This window comes from Cnephaeus nilssonii, assembly GCF_951640355.1.
Source record: "Cnephaeus nilssonii genome assembly, chromosome: 17".
Taxonomy (NCBI): Eukaryota; Metazoa; Chordata; class Mammalia; order Chiroptera; family Vespertilionidae; genus Cnephaeus; species Cnephaeus nilssonii.
This window is the reverse complement of record NC_137088.1, coordinates 49,063,049-49,088,606: the sequence shown is the minus strand read 5'-3', so window position 1 is coordinate 49,088,606 and position 25,558 is coordinate 49,063,049. Positions and strand designations below refer to the sequence as shown.

At 48.2% G+C, this 25,558-nt stretch overlaps 1 protein-coding gene across 4 annotated transcripts in view; it reads right to left on the bottom strand.

Moving 5' to 3' along the window:
• The window catches only part of PTPRG (protein tyrosine phosphatase receptor type G), a 665,484-nt gene that overhangs the window by 116,584 nt on the left and 523,342 nt on the right, over positions 1–25,558 (bottom strand). For all 4 annotated transcript variants that reach the window (XM_079794570.1, XM_079794568.1, XM_079794567.1 and 1 more), the window contains exons 7-8: positions 12,310–12,467; positions 1,491–1,683 (exon numbers count right to left, since the gene is read on the bottom strand). In XM_079794570.1, the coding sequence (XP_079650696.1) occupies positions 1,491–1,683; positions 12,310–12,467 (351 nt within the window). The remainder of the gene's footprint in view (positions 1–1,490; positions 1,684–12,309; positions 12,468–25,558) is intronic.

Sequence of the window (25,558 nt, the reverse complement as noted above, 5' to 3'; positions counted from 1 at the left end):
AAGGGCCATGCATTCTCTTTGCACGGCTGGCAAACGTCGCATCCTCAGCCCGTTTTTAAGGAAAGGACTTTGCAACTGTCACATCCTCAGCAGCTCCGAGCTCCCAGAACCGGAGCTCCCTTGTGATATAAATTCCTCACCCCCTACGCGTCCTCCACATTCACGTCTCACAAGACAGTCAGCCCCCACGAGCTATTTCCCAAGCCAGTTCCCTCGGGAGAAAGCGCTGGAGTTCAGTGGTTTTCTTTTATTTTTAGCTTGGTGAAAAAAAAATGAGCCCGCGTGGTTTTCTATGGCGGCCCAGCTGAAGGTATTTTAAGGTTTGTGTGCTTCTTAGCTCTCCCATTGTTCCAAGCTGACAAATGATGCCCTTGACGAGGTGTCAGCCCCGTATTACCGTAATCTCCAGCGGTTCTTGACAGAACCTGGCCAGACCAGCTCCTCCTCACCATCCCCAAACAAACCAGACAGGAGGGAGAAGGTCACACTCTTAAACATCCTCGCCTCTCCTTTTAGCTCCTTTTCAGCTCCGTGCCTGGAAAATGGGCTCATTCTGACCATCAAAGTGCAAGACAATGCGGTTATTTGTGGACGGAATCTCAGCCCCCCTGTTCCCACAAAGGCCGTGTGCCAGTAGCCAGGCCCTTATTCATTGGGGGTGGGGGCACGCTTGTCAAACTTCTCCATGTAACTCCCCGCACTGACGATCCGAGCTCACCCTGCATTACCCAAGTTCACAGTTTTGAAGAAGGAGTGCACTGGCTTGAGGGAGATCATACACACGCCTGTTATTCCTTCCTCCCTTCCAGGTACTCGGGCTTTGATCAGCCTTACTCCGCTAAGCGTTTCCCAAACTCTGAGCCACCATTATGACACGTCACAGAGCTGGGAGGGCGGGCTGCCAGGGTAGAGTCGACTTTCTAGTTTCCTGGGAGAGAAACTCATGCTCATTTCACACTGAGAAAGTAGAAATGGAAAAGATTCGACGGCTGAAAATTATGAACTTAGGTTTATCGGACGCGGACACTAAACTGCGAAGTGCTAGTTTCAAAAGGCCAGGTGGTGCCTCGAGGGGCAGAGCTGCCTGGAGTCCTGGCCTGGGCTGCATGCTGGTAAGGACGCTGCAGACAGGGGTCCTGGGAACAAGTCCAGGCCCCGAGACAAACTCCTGATCCCGACAGGGAAACAGGTGAAGAGTAAGACACCCCAACGCTTTCTTTAGACATGAACGGACTAGTGCTGATGTCACAAGGTACAGAATCCAAGAGAATGACTACTATATTCCTAGTCAAAGGGCAGTTTTCAACACATCTAGTTACCTGAAGCTATTCCCACACCTGTTTCTCCTAAGCAACGACCTGGTCCCTTCAGCAGAGAAGCATACTCTTAACACCAAGTCCCAGTTCTGGGCTGGTTTTGAACTCCTTTTCATTTGAAGTAGTTTAGGATCAGGAATCTCCCCGGGGCAAGGGCACTTTGCCCAAAGGTACCTTTAGAGGCCTCCGTCCCCAGTGGGTTATCGAGGAAGTCTGTCATGTCATGGTTCCAGGTGTCGCGGACGGCGGACTTGGACACCACCCTGCCGTTCAGACCCTGCTGTGGTCGGAAGTTATTTCTCAGATACTCCACTGACTTGACGTGGTCTTGCTGCTCCGTGGTGAAGATAGAATAGAAAGCCTCGAGCTGCACCGGAGAGGGGAGAAAAAAAGAACATCCGTTAGAAAAGCTCCGTGGTCCAAAGCGGGTGGGGGTGACAAGAACACAATAATGATAGGACGTGCCCCAGGCCAAGCCTGACACACCCGAGGGACACAGGCTCTGGCTCGTCTGGCTGAGGCTTCGGTCCCACCAACTAACCAGGAAAACCCTTCATCGGAGGGTGTAGAGAACGCTTAGTCCATGTCTCAGAGTCCCACGTTTTCTGCAGCCCTGGTCCCCGGCCACGGCCTTCAATATTATGGGAACATTGAGTTTTGGTGAAACTGGGAGGCTCTGGAGCCAGACTGCTTAGGAGGGAATTCTAGCTCCATGGCTCCACCACTCTGTGACGCTGAGAAAGATGCGAAACTTCTCTGAGCCTCAAAATTTCCTCAATGAAGTGGTGATAATTACAGCAGCATCCTCATCCGCGTGACAGGGTTCAAGTTCACATCAAATGAGATCATCCATGTACAGTGCCAGGTTCCTGGCACATAGGCCTCAATAAATGTCAATGATCTAATTCGTCCTAAGCTTCTCCTTATGTTTGGGGGATCCAGGGCATCCGAGTCGCTAAGTCACAATGATGCTAAATGCATGCTTGCCAGTTAAACTGCCCCCCCAAGGTCAGCAGTCACCAGGCGGGCCAGCACAGTCAGATATTCAAGCTTTCTGCACCTCAAGTTTCCTCATCTGAAAAACAGACACAATACTAGCATCTATCTTACCAGGTGATGGAAAAGATTAAAATCGATGTTAATCACTTAGCCCCCAGAGAGCCCTCAGTCAAGATCCGCAGCTATCATCATTACTAACATTATTAAGGAACATTTCCCATAAGACTGCTGACCAAACTTTGATGGGAAAGCAAAGGGAAAAAAACCCACTCCGAACTCCAGGATCCTATTTCTATGACAAAAAGCATCCCCACTGGCCCTCAGCATTCCACTCATGAAAGCAGGTCGCAGGAAGGGCAGGGGTTGGGTGGCAGAGGTTAGCTCCCAACGGGCCACGGAGCTATTCTTGTCACCAAAGAAATGGACTGTAGCCTAACATCGCCAGCCACCGAAAATACTAACTCCTTGATGTGGGGGAAGGAATGGGGTGATGAAGAGAGAAATCAAACGAACTCTTCCTGGCCCAACTGGCCCCTTGAATGCGGTCAGAACGCTGTCTGCAGGAGAGCCCAGGTGTGATGGGGTAGACGATGCCTCCCTGGCACGCAGAGTGGCTGCCCGCGGCCTCGGGGCCAGGAGGTGGCTACCACCAGTGCATAAACAAACAAGAGAATTTACCACCTCGGTTTCCGGATGGTCATCCTGAAGCCCGGAACTAACCCCAGTGTTCCTCAAACAGCCTCGCAGAAGCAGGCCGAGCATAGCCTGCTTCCTTCTGAAACCCCCTCTCTTTGCATCAGAAAGTAATGAATACGTAAGTGCAGTACAGAGTGATTTTAGCCAAGAATCATTCAAGTATATGGGTTCACCTATCATGCCACCTTCCCTCCAATTCTGCAAATGTGAAGTGATAATAAACCGTGGAACCTCTCTGCTTTTTCATCAAAGTAATAGAACCAGACGGGCTCTCAACCAGCCTCAACGTAAAAGTAGCACATTATTCTCGAGTTACTCCAATTCTCTGCTATTCACACAGCGTCTCCTCTAACAACTCCCAGCGTTGCCAGGCAGAATGTGCCTCCCCTCCCCCCACCCTTCCTTCAGATGTTCCTTCTGTGTTTATAGTGAAGGGAGAGAGGCAATCAGAGATCAGATGGCTTACTCTGTCCAAATGTGACCCTCTCGGATGCAAGATGATGGGAGGTGCTGGAAAGAAAATCCCCAGGCACGGCTCACCCACGTCGGGACGACCAAAATCCGGACTGAATGCGCCCCAAAATGAGAGAAGGTTTCAGATTTTCTTAGAGAAAATAATAGCTTCTTAAAATTACATGAAGGGAAGTAAAGACCCTCTTGGAGACAGTCTAGGGAAAGACTAACCAAAATGATTAAAGGGGCGGAGAGTAAGTCCTGTGTCAAAGGTCAGAGGAAGTGGGATAGTGTAGCCTGCAGAACCGGGAATAAGGAGGAATTTGATTAAAGGCCCTTGAATGTGGAAGATGCTGACCAGCTCTTCTCCGTGGCCAGAGAAGGCCGAATAAGAGGAAATTGGTTTAAATTACAGCCTTAGAGATGCGAGTTGAATAGAGGAAGGAATTCCTTAACTTTCAAAGTGATTTTCAAAGAAAATAGACTGGGCGGCCATACATAGCACATTAGACCGGAAATTTTCTGGAAAGGACAGCCATCTGTCCTGAAATAGTGTAATCTCCGAGATGCCAGGACAGGATGGCCTGCGAGATGTCTCAGCAGTTCGATCTGAGGTGTGTTCCTTCTCTAGAATAGTTGCTTCTTTCACAAGACAGCATTTAGTTCTCCTAAAAAGTTTATTTCTGATGCCTCAGGAAAGAATTAGTCATAGAACTATGAAAACAGGCAGGTTCTGAACTTAACACAAAAATGCTTTTGCTTAAATTGCTTCTCACAGCTTAATGGCATGCTATGGCTTAAAAGCTCGGCCACTTCCTTGTCATTAACTCAACTTGCCCTAAGATTTCGAAGGCAGGATGCGATGGTTCTCGCAGAGTGAACTACTGACCTGAACGATATTATATTGTCAACTGGATCACACCTTCGCTCCACCGTCACACAAAAGACTTAGCAGACTCAGCCACGGTCCTTCGGTAGGTGGGCAGCATTCAGGAAAACCCTGTCATTCCTGTACGGTGAGTGAAACTGCAGTGGCCTCTCGCTGGTAACTGGCACGCCTGAGTAGGGACTGGAAACGCGCCCCTGGTCCCTGGGTTGGCGAGCGGAGCCCGTATTTTCCACTTTGGCAGGGAAGCAGCGATCATCTGGGCCAGAAACCTGCTGAAACAGTGCCTCCCCCTGACCAGCAGTTTCGCTTTCTGAGGTTTCGGTTACTTGTGGTCAACTGCAGTCTGAAAACACTAAATAAAAAATCCCAGAAGTAAACAATTTGTGAGTTTTGACTTGTGTATATTCTGAGTTGTGGGATGAAATCATGTGGCACCCTGACGCCCTGCTCGGGGGCACGAGTCATCCCTTTGTCCGCGTCTCCACGCTGCAGACGAGAGCTGCCCGTTGGTCACGCAGTAGCGTCTCCGTTATCAGGCCACCTGTCAGGGCACTGCAGCACGTGTGTTCATGTCGCCCTTACTTTACTTAATAATGGCCCCAAGCACAGGAGGAGCAATGCTGGCAACTCAGACATGCCAAAGAGAGGCCGTAAAGTGCATCCTTTATGTGAAAGGTATGCTTAGATAGAAAAAAAACACACCATAGTGTATGTAGGGTTTGGTGCTATCCGCGGCCTTGGGCACCCACCGGGGTCTTGGAGCATACCCCCGCAGGTAAGGGGCGACTGCTGTATGTCACTACACAGATGCTTCAGGTTTTCCCTGGTCCGTATTACCCCTAGGAACATACTCACTCACTAAAGGTGAAAGTGACCACCACCTGGGCCTCCACTGCAGTTTTTGATTCCCAGGGATGCCATCTACAGAGACTGTAATGAGAGGGTGCCGACTGGGGGTGTGCAACACAGCAGCCCCGCATAAGGCTGGGGCCATAGCGCAAACTATACAAAGCCGTGTTTCAAGTCTTCTAGACCTGGTCAGCAGCCACCCGATGGTCCTTGTAACATGCACAGGAGATCATATTACCCGGCCAGTGCTTCTCAACCACCTCCCATTCGCACTGTGGGGCCCTAAGGATCTGGCCTGTGCCTAATCTCCAACCGCAAAACTCCTACTATATGCTGCCTGGGTTCGAAACCCTGTTTGTAACCCCTACTTGCTAATGGGTGACCTTGGTCAAGTATGTGGTGTTTCTGAGCTTCAGTTCTCCACTGGATAATGGAGACAACATCATGACCTACTTGGTGGTTTGGGCACAATTCCTGGCTCACAGTAGATATTAAATAACTATTATCACTGCTATGATTACTATTATTACTGCTTTATGGGAATGTGGTCATCATGACTGTACTCTAAGCTCCCAACAACCTAGTGCCATCTGCTTCTCCCTTCTCTTCCTCTTTATAAGGTGTGTCCGTCACACCCACTATGTGACATGTACTAGTACTTGGTTATGCACTTTACAAACGCTATTTTGGTGCCTAACTTATTTTTAGTTTAAATAACATTAAAGTGACGTTATTAACCTTTTGCACTTGGATATCGAGATTAAAATTACTCTTTGAATGTATCAATAATTTGAAATATAAAAAAATCCAAATAAATAAGTTTGTATGAAAAGAAACTCCAGTTTTTTATTCTACTGCCGCGCTTTGTAAAATCTGGGGTATTTAAAAAAATTAAATCCCGAGTAGAATGAAGGAATCGAGAAAAAAGCAAGCGAGTGCAAAGGGTTAATAGCATTATGACATCATTAACACTAGCATCTTATACTTGTTGAGTGTTTATTACGAGCAAGGCTTTGTGCTAAGTGCATCATGTGCTTTCTCTTCTTTACTCCTCACAGAAATCCCACCCATAGGGTCGGGGCTACTATCGTATCGTTATGATTCTTGACTGGTGAGGAAACTGGGCTTAGAGACATTAAATCACCTGCCCAAGGTCACCCAGGAACCAAGGGGTGACACTTTTTCATGCTCTCAGCGGTTTCATGCCAAACGCATTTGGGCCCACAGCATTCCTCACGGGGTCACACTGTGGGGGAAACTGAGGTGGTGATCAGAGACCGCCCCCCAACAATTCCCTTTAGCGAATCCCCAAATACCACTTCTGCAGGACACCAACTGCACTCGGGCGCTCTGGGAAGACCAGCCTCCGGCCCAGCATAGGAGGCCGGGCGAGTGACCAGGACGGCGGCACCAGGCGAAGATGCCGCCCCCCTCACCAAGCCTGCGTTTTAGTCACTCACTCTTTGCCAGGCACAGCTAACAAACACACTTGAGTTTATCTTTACTAAAACTAATGAAGCCTTTATCATGGAGCAAAGCTAAATGAAAGTTTTTATTTCTATAACATTAAATGGACTTTTTAACTTTGGAAGTGACCATGTAAAACATCTCTTCCTTTTATCCCTGCTCGGGGAGCTGTAATTGCATTTTAACTGGTGCTGTTTCAAGAACAATTTTAACCTTGAATTGCAAATGTCTTAGCTGGAAGTGTATATAAATCATTTCAGCTTAGTTTTTATTATAAAAATATTACAGAGAATAATTAGTTTTTAATCTGTTGGTTCGAATGAAAGGAAAGCTGAAATGTATTCATGCCGCCGTGCGCAGCCAGAGCGCTGGTCCACGGGACGTGGGAGCGGACCATTGTGGCTGAAGGGGGACGTGAGGGAAAACCTGAGCGACATTCTGAGCAGTGGAGAGGCGATGCGCACAGTATTTTACGGAATGGGTAGGTGATGGCAATGAAACAATGCCAGCGTCCACTATATACAGAAGAAGAACCCCCAGGACATGCACCGGGAACTGAAATGTCACGCCTAGGGTCACGGAAACGCTTTTCACCATGCATTTGAGAGGTGACAGGGGAGGTGCTGTGTTGTTGGCTCGTTACTAAACAAGTCATAATGGAATATTAAATTCTCAATAGCCTGGAGCATCCAAACGTTTACTTACTGAAACATGGCTGCAAAATAAAATCCAAGAATAGCCAGCTAACCACGGGACCACCACCTCCCCCCTCCCGACCCCATAGCTCCAGACAGCTTTTCATGAAGGTGATTATAGAAATCCTTGCAGACAGGGAAGGACTGAACCACAATGAACAGAGAAAGCTATGTGCTGTGGATTAATAATGACACCGTCACCCACTATTTAAAAGAACCTTTATGCACTCGCACTGCCCATCATGGAGTGTTGGAATAGAAACGTTCTGAAGGAAGCGATTCGTTGGTGATTATGGCCTTGAGATAAACATTAGAGCCTCACAGCCAGTAACCACACGTGGCTATTCCGCCAGGAATGGGGCTAGCCCTACATGTTGCAATAATAATAATAATAACTGGGGAAAATTGGGCTAAATAAAATACGGTAAAATGAATTTCACCTGTTTCTCTTTACATTTTTATGGTGGTTACTAGAAAATTTTGAATGATGTACATGGCTTTTGTTTCATTTATACCGACAGTGCTGCCCTAGAGCCTTGGTGAGCAGGTGGGAACAGCCACAAGCCCCGCCCAGTGTCTCCGGAGCCCCTCCTGCGGTGCCAGGGCCGGGCCCAGTGCTCCTCACATTCCACCACGGAAGCTTTGGAATGACTCCACCATGGGCATTACTGTCACTCCCCTTTTACAGGCGGAAACCGAGGCAGAGAGTCTGAGGACTAGCGCCAGGAGTGGAACCCCACGCAGTTCGGCTCCAAATGGTAAATGGTGTTAATTCAAAAGAGTTGCTCCATTGTTTATGAAAGAGACAACACCGATTAAAAAAAAAAAAGTCATGCAAATAAACCTTTCCTATCCACTCCAGCTTATTCTTAGGGGGTAAAAAAATCAAGCATCCAAAAGTAAACAATCTTGCCCGACTGGCTCGCCTCAGTGATTGAGCATCGATTTATGAACCAGGAGGTCATGGTTCCATTCCTGGTCCGGGCATATGCCTGGGTTGTGGGCTCAATCCCTGGTGTGGGGTGTACAGGAGGCAGCTGATCAATGATTCTCTCTCATCATTGATGTTTCTCTCTCTCTCTCCCTCTCCTTTCCTCTCTGAGATTAATAAAAATATATTTAAAAAAACACAACAAAAGTAAACAAACTGGACATATTTAGACATTTACTGCCTTTCTGATAGAAAGTGTCCCCAAAAAGCACTAAGATAAAATGCACGCTCAGGAAAGTGACAGGCGGCGTCATATTTTAAACTACAGGAAGCAAACAGTCCTGGAAAGGGAAGGCCGGGATGGTCTTCACAGGCCCAAGCACCAGCATTTGAGAGCCACTGTCCTAGAATAAAGCACACCCGCACCACGTCCTCTGCCTGGTCAGGACACAGCTGGCACCTTCCCAACGTGCCAGTCCCGCTCTCTGACCTTCGACACCAGGACTGAGTGTCACCATAGTGTCTGGGTGACTAAGCCATGGCACGGTTTCTGCCTGGTATTAACGGTGGATGTTTAATGGAGCCACACAAGCTACCCTGAGTGCTGGCCACCGAAGCCCGTGTGTGATTTCATCGGCAACACCATGTTCAGTTCTAGGCTGTCACACGAGGCAGCGTCAGGGTTCACTGGCTCCGAGTCTGGTCTGAAGATCCAAGTAGACTCACAAAGGAGAAAAAAAAAAAAGTAGTTGCTCCTATTTACTCTGGAAGATTTCAAAGAAACCCACATCCTACCAGCCAACAGTCTGCGCCAACCACAATACTTCATGGTGAACATGCTCTCATTTTTGCTGCTCCAGGCACGCACTGTGTGAGAGAGGAGAGGAGACAGCGGGAAGGATGAAGGATTGGGGACGTCCCCTTTCCGACAGACGCAGACATGGAATTGTCTGCTTGGCTCCTCCAAATTGGCCAGCTGCCCTTCTGAAATGAACATGTTGTGCTAACTTCAGAAAGAATGTTGGCAGGGCCGGGAGGTCTGCCGCGCTACCACTGGGACGGCGAATGCCTTCCTTCCCAGGGCAGACACGCTGTGACCTCGTGCAGCGGGCCAGCAGGGACCCAGCGTGGCCACATAGAAACGAGCTGTTCCCTCCCCTGGGAGACAGATAGGGATCTACGAAGCTGTGCCTGATCAAGTCAAGTCTTATCTGAAGATGGTTTATAGTAAAGACACAAGGGAGCCGATATGATTAATTTATTTCTTCACTATTTTCTTGAAACAATAATTAATAGCTACAGAGAAGTCATCTATTGAAAGTCAGAGAGGAAAACTCGGTCCTCATGTCTTCTCTTTGAGTGTATGGGTGGCAGGGAATTTGAGGGTAAACCAGTCTTAACAAAGAAGAAGGCCCAGTTACCAAATGTCAAAATGCTTCTACCTGACACACACTTGGCAAGACGCAAGCCTAAACCCAGAGACCGCAGTAAAACCCAGCCTGCGTCCGATGGCTTCCCAACCTGGCAACCACCGCTCTCTGCCTCTGCCCCTCAACAGGGCCAGGCTTGGCTTTCTTAACCTCCTTATCCCAAGCCTTTATATCTTTAAAGACAAAGCATGTATCTTAATCCACAAAGCTCCTCCCCCAGTCCTGAGGATGCAAACACATGGACTGGAATTTCATTTTGATAAAACGATGCTGGCTTCACCATTAGGAAGAAAATTCGCTTCATAGTTCATTATCTCCTTGAGGCTGGCAGATCCTGTTCGGAAACCAAATCGCTAGTCCTTCTTTCCTGTAGTATGCTTTTATTTATTTTAGATAGAGAGAAGCATCGATCGGCTGCCTCCAGTACGCACCCCGACCTGGGATGGAACCCACAACCTGGGCATGTGCCCTGACCGGGAAATTGAATCGGCGACCTTTTGGTGCATGGGATGACGCTCAACCAACTGAGCCACAATGGCCAGGGCACTAGTCCTTCGTTTTTGATAAGGGCAGAATTAAAAGAAAAAACTCTGTAAGTCAAATGTTTGCCAACAGCAGTGAGGCCAAATACATCTGCTTGGCCTGGGCCCACGCTACCTAACTTCCTTACTGAGATGTGGTGTCTCTCCTGCACGAAGCTCCTGAACAAACTGCTCCTTTTATCCCCAGGGGCAACCCTCATGTCTCAGGAAGTGACTGCTGATTTATTCAAATCGGGCACATGACCCAAGACCCACCGACTCGTTGGTTGGCCAATGTCTACTGGACCTATCTTCTTGAATACTATCCTATCTAATAAAAGGGTAATATGCAAATTAACCATCACAAAGATGGCGGTTCCCATAGCAACAAGATGGTGGCGCCCAGTCCTCTCAGCCCTGACGGAGTCCCCCAGTCCTTGGGGGACGGCCGCTGAGAGCGGGCAGCGCGAGCGGAATGGCGGAATGCTTGCTTCATCGCTGTGGTGATGAGGCAAGTGTTCCACCCCAGCCGCAGAGGGCCTCTGGCCAGGCCAGGGCGCAGAATGCTTGTGTCGTCACCCCGGTGACAAGGCAAGTGTTCCGCGCCCAGCCGCGGATGGGCGTCTGGCCAGGCTGGGGCGCGGATGGGCCTCTGGGCAGCGGGCGCGGAGCGGCCAGGCCACGCAGAGAGCTACTGGCGCACAGATTCATGCGCAGGGCTACTAGTCTGACATAAGATCAAGACTGCTGTCAACTGGTAACTAACCTTGAGCTGAAAGGTCAATAGGTACTACACTAACCATATTGGGAAAGAATAAAAACAAAACACAACCCCAGTTCAGTGGTTTCAGGAGCAAAAGAGCCCCTTTTTTCAAACAAAATCCTGGGAGAAAAGGGACCAGAGTCATTCCCAAACCTTGTGCTTCCCTGTGCTACATCCCTACCCCTGCTGTCAGGCTCTGGGGAGGCCTTTCTAGGAACAGCCAGATAGGAACCTCCCGTTTTTAGACATTGCTGGTTAATGGCTCAAATGCCCTTCTTACAAATCCTTCCCATTGTTCCTAGAATTATGGAGAAGAAATCGATGCTTCTGCTACCTCAGTGCATGCTGCTTTCTTTGGCGACTAAGATAATCCCTCTGACAGCTTTCTCCATTCATCTCTTATTCCTGATGAGGTGATTTCAAGACCCCAGCCTCCCCTGGAGGGTCCTCTTCCTCTGACATTGCCCCCAGCCCCATGTCCATTTCAGCAATTCCTGCCCACAGTTATCAGCTCAGCCTAAATTCAGCCTCCTATGAAAACTGCCCAGGCCACACTCAGAGATAAGCAGTTCAGTGTCGAGGTTAGCAGCACGGGTTTTGAAATCAGACAAAGCCAGGCTTGGTTTCTGGCTTCAACATTCATGAACCATGAATACTGGGGCATGTTACCCAGTCTTTCCACACCTCGATGGCCTTATGTGTCCAATCTTAGTGTCAAACCCTTCTCTCAACATTGTTCTGCAATTAGATTGAACATATATAATGTGTTCAGTGGCGTGCTTGGCACACAGAGAACTCCATCAAGGGTGTTTTCCTTTTCTTTCTTCATGTATACAAATCTCTCCCTTTTCTGAATGTTGGGTAGGCTTAGTGGTTCTGAGCATGATCTTTGCCACCATGGCTGGGTAATTGGTGTGTGACCTTGGGCAAGTAACTGCACTTCTGTGTCTCTCCTCTGTGGAGTGGGGGTACCAACAGTAGCTCCCTCATGAGGCTGTTGTTCATGAGGATGAAGTGTGTTACCACATGTCAGGGGCGTAGACGAGTTCCTGGCACAAGATCCTATCACCACTGAGAACTGTTAGCTGCTTGAGGTCGAAATACCGTCCAATTTCATGCCTGCAAGTCTCTCAAGCTAGTTAATTTATAGCTGAAAAACCGTGTTTTATATTTTACAATTCTTAGTTTCAGAAGGTCCAAAATATTAGAAAAACAAACCCTATCTAGCCACGTTAGACAGTTAAGACAATACAAATAGAGCCAACAAACACAGAAGCCCCTTTGGGGACTGGGTGTCTACCTGGTGGTAAGAGATGGGCACGGGCTTCCGGAAGACTATCCACTCCACAATTTCGCTACACGGAGGGGTGGTCAGAGAACCTGTGTACCGGTAATAGCTGCCCAGGGATGCCGGCAGGAGGTCCCGGAGGATGAAAGGATCCAGAAAGGTCTCCTTCTCTGTTTGGGGGAAGAGGCAAAAGAGAAGACAACGGTCAGTCATAGCATACTGCAGACGCACAGGCAAACCCCTGCATGCTGGTGCCACATCACAAGCTTGTCTGCTCACATCCCGGGAGGCACAGCCTGGTGGGAAAGCCACAGGAAACAGAGCAGCGGGTCCCAGGGCGTGTTCTGCGGGCTGCACTGCGTCTCATGAAAACAGGTTCCACGGTGAGCGATGTTCCCCAGGAAATGGTACAGTCAAGTCCCTGAGCAGCCCTTTGTTTAATCTAAACCCTCACAATCTCATTTCACCAGAGAGCCTTCCCTACACAATACTTCAGGACGAATAACCACAGGAGCCAACGTTGGGGCACCCATGAGAGAACCGCGTGGAGAAGGAACCGGGGGTCAAGGTGCAGCTCCAGCGTCGGTTACATCACGTTGCTTTCACCCAGGGCCTGGGGAGATGGAAGTGAAACCTAACTAGGAATGACCCTGAACTTACGAAGTGGTGGCCCTGACAACAGGCTTCTTTCTTTTATAAAAGGGGAGGGGAAGGGTCTTCACTGACGTGGAAGAAATGGCATTTCAGCTGGGACCCAGCAACGATCCCTCACAGTCACTCTACGAGGAGACAGGCACCGAAGGGGCGAGTACCTTCCCAAGGTCACAGAGCTTCCAGGTGGCAGAGCTGGGGTAAGAGCAGAGGCAGGGGGACCCCGGAGTTTGTACAGTCTGACTCAGCCAAAGGAGCTGAAGTGAGGTAGGGGCGTGTTGAAGGGAGGGGGCGGGAGAGGAGAAGAGCATTTTAGGCCTGGGAACAGCATGTGCGAAGGTCCTGAGGCAGGAAGGAACAGTGCAACATGGGCGAGGGCTCAGGGTTGTAATTCTCCCAATCTAGCTCCCAGATCATCCAGCTTCTTTCACAATCAGAGAAAGTTCTAGTCTCTACCTGGGGCTCCAAAGGTCTAGCCCTGACCTGAGGTTAAGTCTGGGGTTTCTTCCTCATCCCTTTTAGGCTACTGCATCTGCTAACGTCTTGCCTTAACTCCATACTGGCCTCCACCCTCCCTGGACCCCAGCACATTCCTGGGGGACTTCAGGAACCCAGGTTACTTCATGGACACACCTGTGCCTACAGGAACATTCGTCCCAAGCCTCATGCCTCCTCCTTCTTCTTTCTTACAGAACAAATAGTGCAGGTTTTGGGGCAAATGTGTATCCCTAAACTCAAGAGGCATAGGTAGCCCTAACCGGTTTGGCTCAGTGGATAGAGCGTCAGCCTGTGAACTGAAGGTTCGTTTCTGGTCAAGGGCATGTACCTTGGTTGTGGGCACATCCCCAGTGGGGAGTGTGCGGGAAGCAGTTGATTGATGTTTCTCTCTCATCGATGTTTCTAGCTCTCTATCCCTCTCCCTCTCCCTCCCTCTCTGTAAAAAAATCAATAAAACATATATACTTTTAAAAAAGAGGCATAGGTAACTGGGAATGATACAAAACCCCCAACAGAAATAGATTACATTAGAATAATTAAAATTGCATTTCCTCTTGGCAGAAATTAGTCGAACAAAACATTTACTATATGCCAGGCTCTAGTCTGAGTTTTTATATGTTGAACACATTTAAATAGCACTTACTATATGTGCCAGGCATTGGTCTGAGACCTTTATAAAGACTAATTTATCTAATACTCAAAATAGCCCTGTGGAGTGGGTCCTATTATTACTAACGATTTACACAGCTGGATTGCAGAACCAGGCAGTTCAGAATCCAGGCTTCCATTCTTCTTCTTCTGAAAAGATTTTTAATTGATTTTTAGAGAGAGAGGAAGGGAACATCTATGGGCTACCTCCTGCACGCCCCCTACTGGGGATTAAGTCCGCAGCCCGGGCACATGCCCTGACCAAGAATCAAACCCACAACTTTTCGGTGCATGGAATGATGCCCATCCAACTGAGCCACACCACCGGGCAGGCTTCCGTTCTAACGAACCATCACTGCCCTCTCTCGTTTCACGACCCTGAAAAATACATACTCTCAGTCCGACCATTTCACACCCCTGGAAACAGGCACCGCGAGGTTCAGTAACTAAAGCCAAGGTCACCGGGGAACAGCGAGGGGGCTGCAGTTATCCATGAGGCTCAGAAACCTTGGCTGGTTTCTGACATGGGTTTTCCATTCGCTTTTCTGAAGGAAATATTAAATATTAACAATCAAGGCTAAAGTCCTCAAGTTACAGGGCTCCATAATCAAAACGACAAAAGTGGTTTCTGTTCGACAAAAGGCCGACACAATGGGATTGTCCCTGTGCCCTCTGGCAAGTCTGGGCTTTCGTTTAAACCTGGTTCCCGCCGCCTAATGATGGGGATCCCTGCAAGCGCGCTTGGCTGGGACTGCCGGCCTAAGAGCAGGAAATATTTTGGCCTCTGCTTGTACTTCCTGAGCTGTGTAAGCAACTGAGGGTGCGTAGGGCTTGACACTGGAGGCCAGAAAATCACCACCTTCATTTCTCCCTCATGCTGAAGGTGAACTTGGCTTCCCAGCACAGCACACAGCCTTCCTCAGGATCAAGGGCTTGGGACGGAAGGAGCAGAAAATCTTCAGTTTTCCCAGGGGCCTGACCCTACGTTAGGGCTGCAGTTGAGAACGCCGCAGGCAGACAGGGAGTGAGCAGAAGTCCCTGCAAGCCTCGCCGAGGCAAAGCCCCACGAAGCACCCACGCGAGGAAGAGGCCGGGCTTTTAAAGAACAAAAAAGCTATGGCAGAAAGGCCTGTGCTGCCAGCTCAGGGGCCAGATTTCAAAGGGAACTGTTCCCGTAGAGGCCCGTGACTTCAACAGGGACACGTGGAAACTGCTGCCGTGACCACTGCTACAGATGCGAGGGCTTCTCTGTCCTTGACTGACAAGGGCAGGTGCTGGCCTTACTGGTTAGAAGGTGGATCAGATGGGGGGGCAGGCGGGCAGACCTGGCGAAGGGGCACAGAGAGGTGGCTTTGTTCTTGTTTGTTCCACTACCGTCACCCACTTGGATCTCAGAGCTCTGAGACCCGGAAGGTCCCCAGTTCAGTGGCTTCAGGAGCGAAAGAGCCCCTTTTGAAAGAGCCCCTTTTTTACAAACAAAATCCACGCAGGAGCTGGGCACCTCCCACGGCTGAACGAGCAGCCACCCGGGCTGAAGCTGAGCTGGGAGCCCAGGATACTGAAAAGCACCACGTTGGTCTAATTCTTTAATTTTACCGCTAGGGAAGTGGAAGACCAGGGTGAAGTCATGGAGCCAAAGTTAAAACTGGGGGAGAAGACAGACACCCGGATGGGATTCTTTCTTCGGGGAAACCCCTTAGAACCTGGAGCAGTGAGCCTGGGAGCAGGGAAAGCCACCAAGGGCTGAAAACCCCAATCGCACCACTGCCCTCCTTGGCGCTTCACTCCATCCCTCCAGGGCCTGGAGAAGGAAGCAGAGTCTCAGTCCCAGGGTTCAAGTCCCGACTCTCCTACCTGGGAGCCGCGTGATCTGTTACCAAACCTTCCCAGGCTGTCGTGAAAATTAAATAAATCATTAGAAGAAAGGGGTTCAGGAAGAGCGTGGGACATAGTAAACATGTCGTAAACAATTAGTATCATTCTTATTTTAATTACTACTTGTATTGTTATTATTACTCCTCTAAACTACCGAAGCCTACCCACGTACATCTTACATAACCATAACCATGTGTTTCCTTTAAGTGCTTGAGCACGTGTCTTACTTTTTTTAAGTACTGGATTACTAGTGCCTTAAAGGCACATCCCACCTGCCACATTCTTCATCCACCTGAGGAGTCCAGGGTGGAATTTTCGAGTTTTCTTTGCCGAAGCTCTAGCATAGTTTTGGAAACAGCTGTGTGTGACTTCAGGGAAAGAGCTTAACCTCACCGGTAGTTCCCTTACCTGTAAAATGGGGACACTGAGAGCATTTACTGCTCAGGGTGGCTGTGAAAATTAAGCAAGCTAATAAATGTGAGAGGCTTGGCACCGTGCCCTGTACACCCCGACTTATCAAGGCCAGCACTTGGCTGAGAGCAGGCCGGCTCACCCTGTTTGACCCCAGGGATTAGCAAATGTTTTCTGTAAAGTGCCAGGTAATAAGTACTTTAGGTTTTGCAGGCCAAGGGGGTACTTATATAACCGACATTTCCGCAACTTTATTAACATTATTCAAAATGCTAATAATCACTGAGGACAGTTTTTAAAATCTGGGTCTTCTATAATAAAAATGGAATTCTTTTGGGGAGAAATGTCATTTCATTTAATTAGGGTTCAAATATAAGAACCATCCTGAGTTTAGGGCCATATAAAAACAGGCAGCAGAACTGATTTGGCCCCCAGAGCACATTTTACGCTCGTTGTTGTTGTTATTATTATTATTATTATTATTATCCTCTCCCAAGGGTATGTTCACTGGTAAGAAAGAGAGGAGAAAGAGAGAGAGAACACTGATGTGAGAGACACAGATTGACTGCCCCACTCCCCACCCCAACCAGGGATTGAACTCGAAACCCTGTGGTGCATGAGACGACACATCAACCAACTGAGCCACCCGGCCAGGGCACCTCCCTTATTTTAAGCCCTGCTGGGGGTTGGGGGTAAATGTTAGAAAGCCACCTAGATATCATAGCTACAACATGTTCAGGTGCCTCCATCACTAATGATAATTTCTTTTGTGAACAAACATTAGAGAATTAAATCTTGAGTTGCTTTCTTTCCCCCTTGAGATTTAAAGTTCAAATTTAACGTCAATGTTTACTGATCTGCCTCAAAATGCCATTTCCTGCTCAGTCCCACAGACGGTGTCCGCTGACAAATGGGGTGCTCACGGTGCTTCATTCTAAGTCAGACACAGTCTTAGACATGGTGGCCTGCATTTCCGGCGCTGTCCACAAAGCTCACCTAAGCCACAGGTGCTCAACGGCTGGACCCCAAACGGAGAGTTCCAGATATACAGCTCATGGGAAGAAGAAGGAATGCACTTTCCCCTTAAAAACTCCAGAAAGTTGTAATAAATGTAGATATTGTAAAATGGAGAGAAGTGCTAGAACCAGGTCCCCAGATTTGAATCCTAACTTGTCTACTTGAAGGTCTGACCTAAGACAAGTTATTGAACCTCCCTGTAACTGAACCCTCATCTGGAAACTGGGATTCTCACACTATCAACTTCATAAGGAGATTCTGAATATTGAATGAATTAACAGTAGTTCCAGGCACAGGAAAAGCACATATAAGTGCTTGTTAAAGGAATCCTACATAATAAGAGAGGAATATGCTAATTATCCGTTACGCCTTGAGGCGTAACGACCAATCACATAATGACCAGATCACGGATCTGCAGGAGGGTGGGTCAGCAAACTACAAGCAGGCGGCGAAAAGCTACAGGAGGGGGCAGGGCAGCAAGCTATGAGGTGGCGAGGGGGGAGAGGGGAGCTACAGGAGGGCAGCAGAGAGCTACTGGCGCATGGATTCGTGCGCAGGGCTACTAGTCTCACTATAAAAGGCCAGTTTGACTTCAAACCCATCCTGATCAGAGCCTTCTGCTTTCAACTTCTATCCTAATTAGTAATTTGAAGTCAAAACATTCCTATCCCAGCCACTTAACTAGTTAAGAAAAATATCTGAAACGCTCTACTTATACTACACTCGTTCCACGATATCATGATGAGCAGGTGCTGTGTGTTACTAGATAAAAGAACTGAAGAGAAGTGCATCTCATATCCCCCTCTCAAGGATCCCAGTGCCGTGTGCAGACAATATTATATTTTAATAATTAATTGTTCATCAAAGAGAAAGATGAGGAACAGGGATGCTAAATTCAAAGTTATTCAAATTGCAAAAATGAATAATGTATGACTTTTATATTAAATACACACTGTATTAAGGAGTCTACATTTCACCCAACTCTGTCTTTCACTTTTAAGCATTCTAAACGACAATATGAATAATCAGTTAAGGGAGGTTTATTTAGAACAAGAAATAGCTATTTGAATGCAAACGGAGTCTATCCGAAGATGATTAAATTTTTCTTATCAATTAGAAAATTTTGTATGAGGGCTTTCAAGTCATGGTCAGCCATTAAGCCCAGCGCGGCCCAGTTATCCTGGCAGCTTCCTTTCAACATTCAATTATATCTGGCTCAATTCTGTTCAATTTCTTATTTCTGATAGCAGTGCCAGGAGGCAATCTTTAATTAAAGAAAATTTGAAAGATTCAAACATGCATAATTGGATTAAAAATGTGATCATTAAAACATTAGATGATAATCATCTGATTGATTGCATTTTCAGTGTGTTAATAACCTAATATTTTCAATGCTTTAGTTATATAGGAAAAAAAGAAAACCCTTTATAAGATATGATGAACAATCAACATATAGACAAGACTATGCAGCAGTAACTAAGGATTATGGAATTACTCTGAAAACGTGTACACACACACACACACACACACACACACACACACACACCAATGAACAAAGTATTACACGGGAAGGTGTATGGTCAGAACGTGGTGGTCTTTAGAGGAAAACACCAAAAATAAGGAATCAACCAGTTTTAGTGAAGTGTATAAGCTAAACTAACAATAGAAAGCTCAAACTTTCTATTAGCCCCATGATTGTTTAGCTCCTCAGGACTCCCCAAAACTTTTTATAAGAAAAAACTATCAATTTTTCTTCAAACACTTAAAATTACTGGGTAGGGCTGGCCTGATACAGAGTCATCTAGTGACAAAATCAATGTTATCCCTGAACAGTTCCATTCCTTGCCTCTCTCTCGTGGCCATAACTGACATGGTGTGTGCATTCTTGTAGCTTCCTTCTGATGCTCGGTCAATGACTTAATTCACAGAGGGGAAACCGAGGCACACAACATTTCAGTGGTTTTGACAATGATTAGGAAGTTACGTCAATGTGAGAGGGCATGCTGGAGTCCAATAACACTGGGCACAAATCATCGCTCTGCGGCATGAGCAGGGACAAATGAGCCAATCTTTCTGAACCTCAGTTTGCCCATCCTTCCCATGGGATTAAAAACTCTTCTCTCACTGTGCTGCTGTGGACTGAACAAGACTGCATGTACAGACCCTCCCGGCCTGGCCAGGCACCCAGCCGGGCCAGGGGTGACCCGTAGAGGCCTCCTGCTTCTTCCTTCCTCCCCCTTTCTGGTTCCGTATCCCCTACCCTTTTCCTCCTGACCTTCACCAAACCTCAAACCACCTTTCTCACCATTGTCTCCATCACGTCATTTCATTTTTGTCTGACCCAAGTGAGTCAAGCAGCACACATTCTATTTCAATAGCCAGGCAGCGATGGAGACAGAACTTGGAGCTCCACCGTCATCTCCTGCCGCCACACGGCCTCTCTACTCAGGTCAACAAGAAACAGGAGCAATGCTGGTGGTGGTGGTGGGAGGGCTGACCTGCCCAGGCACAAGTACATACAGTGAGTCACTGGCTCCTCAGGACAAACCAATAGGTTTGGCATTATTATTATTATTATTATTATTATTATTATTATCATTATTATTATTATTATTACCTCATGATACAGTTGAGAAAACTGAGCCACAAAGAGCAGGTTGTACAACTAGTGAAAAGCAGAGCTGACATTCAAACCCGGAGTCTGTGCTCTTGGCCGCTACACAGCAGGTCTCCTACACCACGGGGTCCGCGGGCAGCGGGTCAGAGCGTCACGCGGCAGCCTCGAGTGCTTCAGCAAGCACTCCTGCAAAGCTCTCCACATCCCATCGAAACGGCCAGGAAAAGCACATTTCCCCGGGCTCTTGTAACTTTGTGCAAAGACAAACTATTGACAGAGAAGGCTGGCCAAACGAGAACCAGCCTCAAATTCAAATGAAGCCCCAAAGGAATCACTTTTGAAGTATTTTTCTGTCTTAACACTATTGTTAGCAACACTATTAATGATAGAACAGAAGCCTCCCAGCATCCCGTTTCCTGTCTGTGGCTAAGAAAAGAAATGGAAATACCTAATAGCTACGGTGGAAGGTTTGGACACACCGAAACCCAGGAAACTGTGGAAATGGCCTAAGTGCGCCTGTTTCTAGAAGATTCTGAGATCAAAAGTGTCCAGATAAGCATCTGCCCTTCCTGGATCCATAACAGACATGAGCCAATTAGTCAAGACCACGGAGCTCATATTTTTAGCACACTTCAGGAAAGTTCCATATAATTCCATGAGGCAAACATAAACTTCACACGGGGAAACGGTCACGTGATAAGATGTCGAACACTACCGGTGGGCTGTAGATAATGCAGCATGACCTTTCCCACTCAAAAGGGAGACAGGAGTTTGAATGATTTCTCTCTTTAAGGTAAACACTAAAATAGAATCCTCCTGAGTTGAGTTGAAACACATTTTGATCACATGGTGATTTGGGCAAAATCAAGTCCATCTCTGTCAAGTCTATCGAATGGCACGGGGGACCGGAGAGGGTGTTCACAGCGTCCCGGCATTAACAAGCCACTGTGTGGAGGCAACAGTGACAGCAGAGCTACTATAACAGCTTCTACACAGACAAGGCAGGTGGACAAACATTTTGTGTAAAGAGTCAGAGAGTAGCCTGCTGGTGTGGCTCAGTGGTTCAGCACTGGCCCCTGAACCAGGAGGCCACCAGCTGGATTCCCAGTCAGGCCACAGGCCCAAGTTGCTGGCTCAACCCCCCAGTAGAAGGCATAGAGGAGGCAGCTGATCGATATTTCTCTCTCATCAGTGCTTCTATCTCTCCTTCTCCCTTCTTCTCCCTCTAAAAAAATCAATAAAAACATTAAACAACAACAACAACAACAAAAACAACAACCCTTTATCATAAAAAAAAAGTAGGAAAGTAAATATTTAAGGCTTTTCAGTCCAGATAGTGTCGGAGTACTTTCGCAAGCACTCTGCCCTTGTAGCGTGAAAGCAGTCACAGACATATGTAAATAAATGAGTGTGGCTGAGTTCCAATAAAACTTTATTTACCACAATAGACTGCAGGCCAGACCTGGCCAGCAGATTGTGCTTGCTGACCTGTGATCTGAAGGACAGTGAACACATGCCAGGCCCCCTTCCTGTAGGTACTGTCCTTGTCCTATTCATTCAGCACGAATAGCCACGAGACAGGTACTTTCGTTATCCCCACGGTGGGACCTCGGGGACAGAGAGGTGCAGCAGTTTGTACAGGATCACACAGCTCCCAAGCTGGGAGTCAAACCCCAGGCAGCTGGTCCCAGATTCCTTGTTTAGTGGTGTTAACAAATTCCATTTCTTTACGAGTACTCCATAATGCAGGCTTTTTATAAAAACTCATTCCGAAGTCCCACCTGCTTATTCATGTGCACACAAGATTACTCTGCAGGCAAATAATATGAGTCTTTTTGACCTTTAGCACCAAGAATAGCAAGGCCCCCCCCAAAAAATTCATGAGATTAAAAATTTCCCAAAGGGAGGGGCAATCTTGTTCACAGCTTTCCTTCAACACCCTGACCAGCACTTATCAGGCACCGGATGGACGGGAGGAAGAACAGACGCCGTGATTAAAGGAGCCTCAAGTTCACAAGCGCAAAACAGGCCAGAACCGCTCAAACCCCTAACTCACCTCCGCCCCCTCTTCTTGCTGCCAGCCTGTGCAGATGCAGACCCCTATTTCTGCCCAGTGGTTTATTTTTCCCCCAGAAGCCCCTTATTCTAGGATTTGTCCTCTTCTCCTGAAGTCCAGGTAAGATATTTCTTAGAGACTTGAGCCATTTAGCCTCAGACAGAAAGTGTATGCCAAGATGTTTGAGCCCAGGGGTAATCCCGCTGGTGCTGGAGTGAGGACAGACCACAGTCTACGTATTTCCCCACTGGCCCATCAACAGTCTATATGGTGAGCCTCCATCGAGACTGAAAGATGCAGAGTGACTGGCAGGGAACAGAGGAGGTGGTGTGGGCCGGTCTGACATCACAAGGACTCTGGTTCAAGCCCCCAGGGGCGGCCTGCTTTCCTCGTTCTGTATTGGGGGGGGGGGGGGGGTGACAGTATCTCAGAGGGTTGCAGGAGGACTCTGATGCCTTCCGGGCTAACTAGACCCTCACTCGGCAGAGCCAGCCACCAGCACAGCAGCAGCGAGAGGCCTTTGTCTTCGGTCCCGTCACCCAACATCCCACCCCCTTGGCTTCTGACTTCCTTCTTCTAAGTCTGAAAGGAGGTATTGGCTCCCCAATTCACCTCTTAAGGATACAATCCCGAGGCAGCAGCAGGTCCTTCTTGGGGCTGCAATCAAGTCGTAGAGAGAACAAACGGCCTGCCAAGGCCGCTCATGGGAAAACGTTCATTAAGAAGTCCTGTCACGCCCCTCTGCTTGTTGGTGGGCCACTCGGCACTGGACTGTCCCAGAGGAAAGCACTGTCTGAATCTCCTACTTTGCAAGGCTAACACTCACTGTCGTCTTTGATAGTGAAATTCAACACACGTGCAGAAAGCTGCACAAAACAAATGCACTGGGGACAAATAACCAAGTGAAGCCCGGTGTGACCTCCACTCAGAACAGGGGGAGCCCTGGGCCCCTCCCTGGGCCAGTCCAGACCCTCAACTCTTCCTCATCCCATCCCACCCTAAGAAGTAACCACTGGCCTCTCTTTAAATCCTCAGTGCTTTGCGTATCTTTTAGTTTTACACCTACAGGGGCACCCTTAAACCACACAGGAGAGGGGTTCTCATTTTTTGAACCTCAGGTTGGGGAACACTCGATGTGGCCTTCAGACTCGCCTTCACTTTGTGCTCTCGGAGGTGCCCATGTGGTGGGGAGGCAGATTCTCGCCCTTTCCATCCATTGGTGAAATGTTCTTGTACGATGGCACTGTGCTGTGTCTGTCCAGCTTGCTAACCACAGCCACGTGGGGCGTTTCCAGGTTTGGGCAGTTAGGCAACAGAATGCCACAGACATCTCTGCACACTTCCCCTGGCACACTCCGGTCTGGGTTTCTCTAGGGCAGCGGTCGCCAACTGACCGCTGCTCTGGGGGACACACACGGGAGGGCACTGCTGAATGAAGTTGGCCAGATCCTGCCACACCGTTTCCAGCAAGTATTAGAGATCCTGGCATTCATACCCTGCCAACACTTGCCACTGTCAGGACTTTTCATAGTTAACGATGTGGTGTGTGCTGCTAGATTATTTTTGAGCTCTGGCATGAAATATCATTGAGAAATTCATGCATAATACATATAGGCTATTCTTTAATTTACAAATAGTCAAATGCACAAATCTAAGGGGATATTTTATATATTTTTATATTCTACCTAGGTAGCCATAGTCCAGATCAAGATATATACTATTTTTATCATCTAAAAAAGTTCCCTCATATCCCTTTCTCATTCCATATACCCCTTCACCCCACTTTCTGACTTTTGTCACCATAGATTAGTTTTGCCTGTTCCTGAACTTTACAAAAATGAACTATGCAGCATGTGTTATTTGCACTTGTGTAAATCACATAGTTCATTAGTTTTAACTAGAGGCCCAATGCACGAAATTCGTGCAAGAGTAGGCCTTTGCGGCCCCGGCTGCCTTGCTGCCCTGGCTGCCTCATGGCCCCGCCCCTCACCCACTGGTCGTTCTGGAAGTCGTTCTGCCATCCGGTCTAATTAGCATATTAACTCTTTATTATATAGGATTGCTGGGTGATAATATTCCCCGGAATGAATACATTACAACCTGTATACCCAGCCCCCACTGGTAGACATCTGGGCTGTTTCCATTGTGGGACGGTTAGGAACAAAGCTCCCCTGTACAAGTCTTGTGTGGGTATTTCTCCTGGATATCTGCCTACCAGTACATGTGCCATTGTTGGCTCGGCGGTACGACATGTGTGACTCTGGCAGAAAAGGCCCACGTGGCCCTTGAGTGGTGGCGCCACCTGCATCCGCACAGCAGGGTGGGGTGCCAGGAGCCCACACCCTGGGGCTGGTGGCCGGTGACGCAGGGCAGCTGGATAGGTAAAGCCCACCCACCATATTAGAAGGACTGCAGATTGCTCCGGGTCTAGAGACGCTCACAGGATGTGCCTGGTTGTAGGAACCTCCACGCCAGCAGGTGGGACAGGCGAGGCGGCACCAGCTCTGACACCACACGAAACCGCTTGGCCAGGTAGGCACTTGGCAGGTTTACTCCCTCTCTTCCCTGCCTGCCAGATGCCTGGACTGACTCCAGCTGTGCCATGACCTTGTCCATAGGTGTGGGGAGTTGGTGATGAGCACCCGGGGCAGGCGAGAAAATGGGTGGAAAACACCACAGAAGTGAGCCCAGGGAATAAACCCGTTAGTTAGGGAAGCTATTTTGCAAAGAAAAAAAATTTTTTTTAATATGTCTCCATTGATGATTTCAGAAAGAGGAAGGGAGAGGAAGAGAGGGATAGAAACATCAATGATGAGAGAAAATCATTGATGGGCTGCCTCCTGCACGCCCCCTACTGGGGATAGAGCCCACAGCCCAGGCATGTGCCCAGACTGGGAATCGAACCTTGACCTCCTGGTTCATGGGGTCGACACTCAACCACTGAGGACACAGGCCAAGCTACAAAGAAACTTTTGATCTTGTCATAGCCCCAACTTGCACAGAGTGTTAAGAGAAGCTTCCAAGAGCCTCATTTTCTGACATTCACAAGAGTGTTCTCAGGTAATCATTTACTTGTACTCTCACTGATGGCTTTCTCAGAAGCAAGGACAGGACGCCGAGTCATCTCACTCTGGCCAGTATCTGAGGCCATTTCTAACTGCCCCCCCCTCCCCCATGCACCACAAAGTGGTCCGTTGGGGAAGTGGGAAGTGATGGCAAGGAGGGAGCCAGGAAAAGAGGACAGGTCGTCAAAGCTCAACAGCAAGTTTCCTTTCAAAAATAAAAAACTGGTCTTTCTGACATAACGGACAGGGGGAGTGGCTAGTGTTTCGATGCCTGCTGTTTGGGTGGCCACCATGAAAAAGAACGAGAGTAGGGAATCCAAAAACTTGAAAGAAAAAAGTAAACACGTTTTAATTGACATGGGAGATCATGTCCATTTCTTAGCCCTGGCCACGTTTCCACTGCGGGGCGGTGAGGAACAAAGC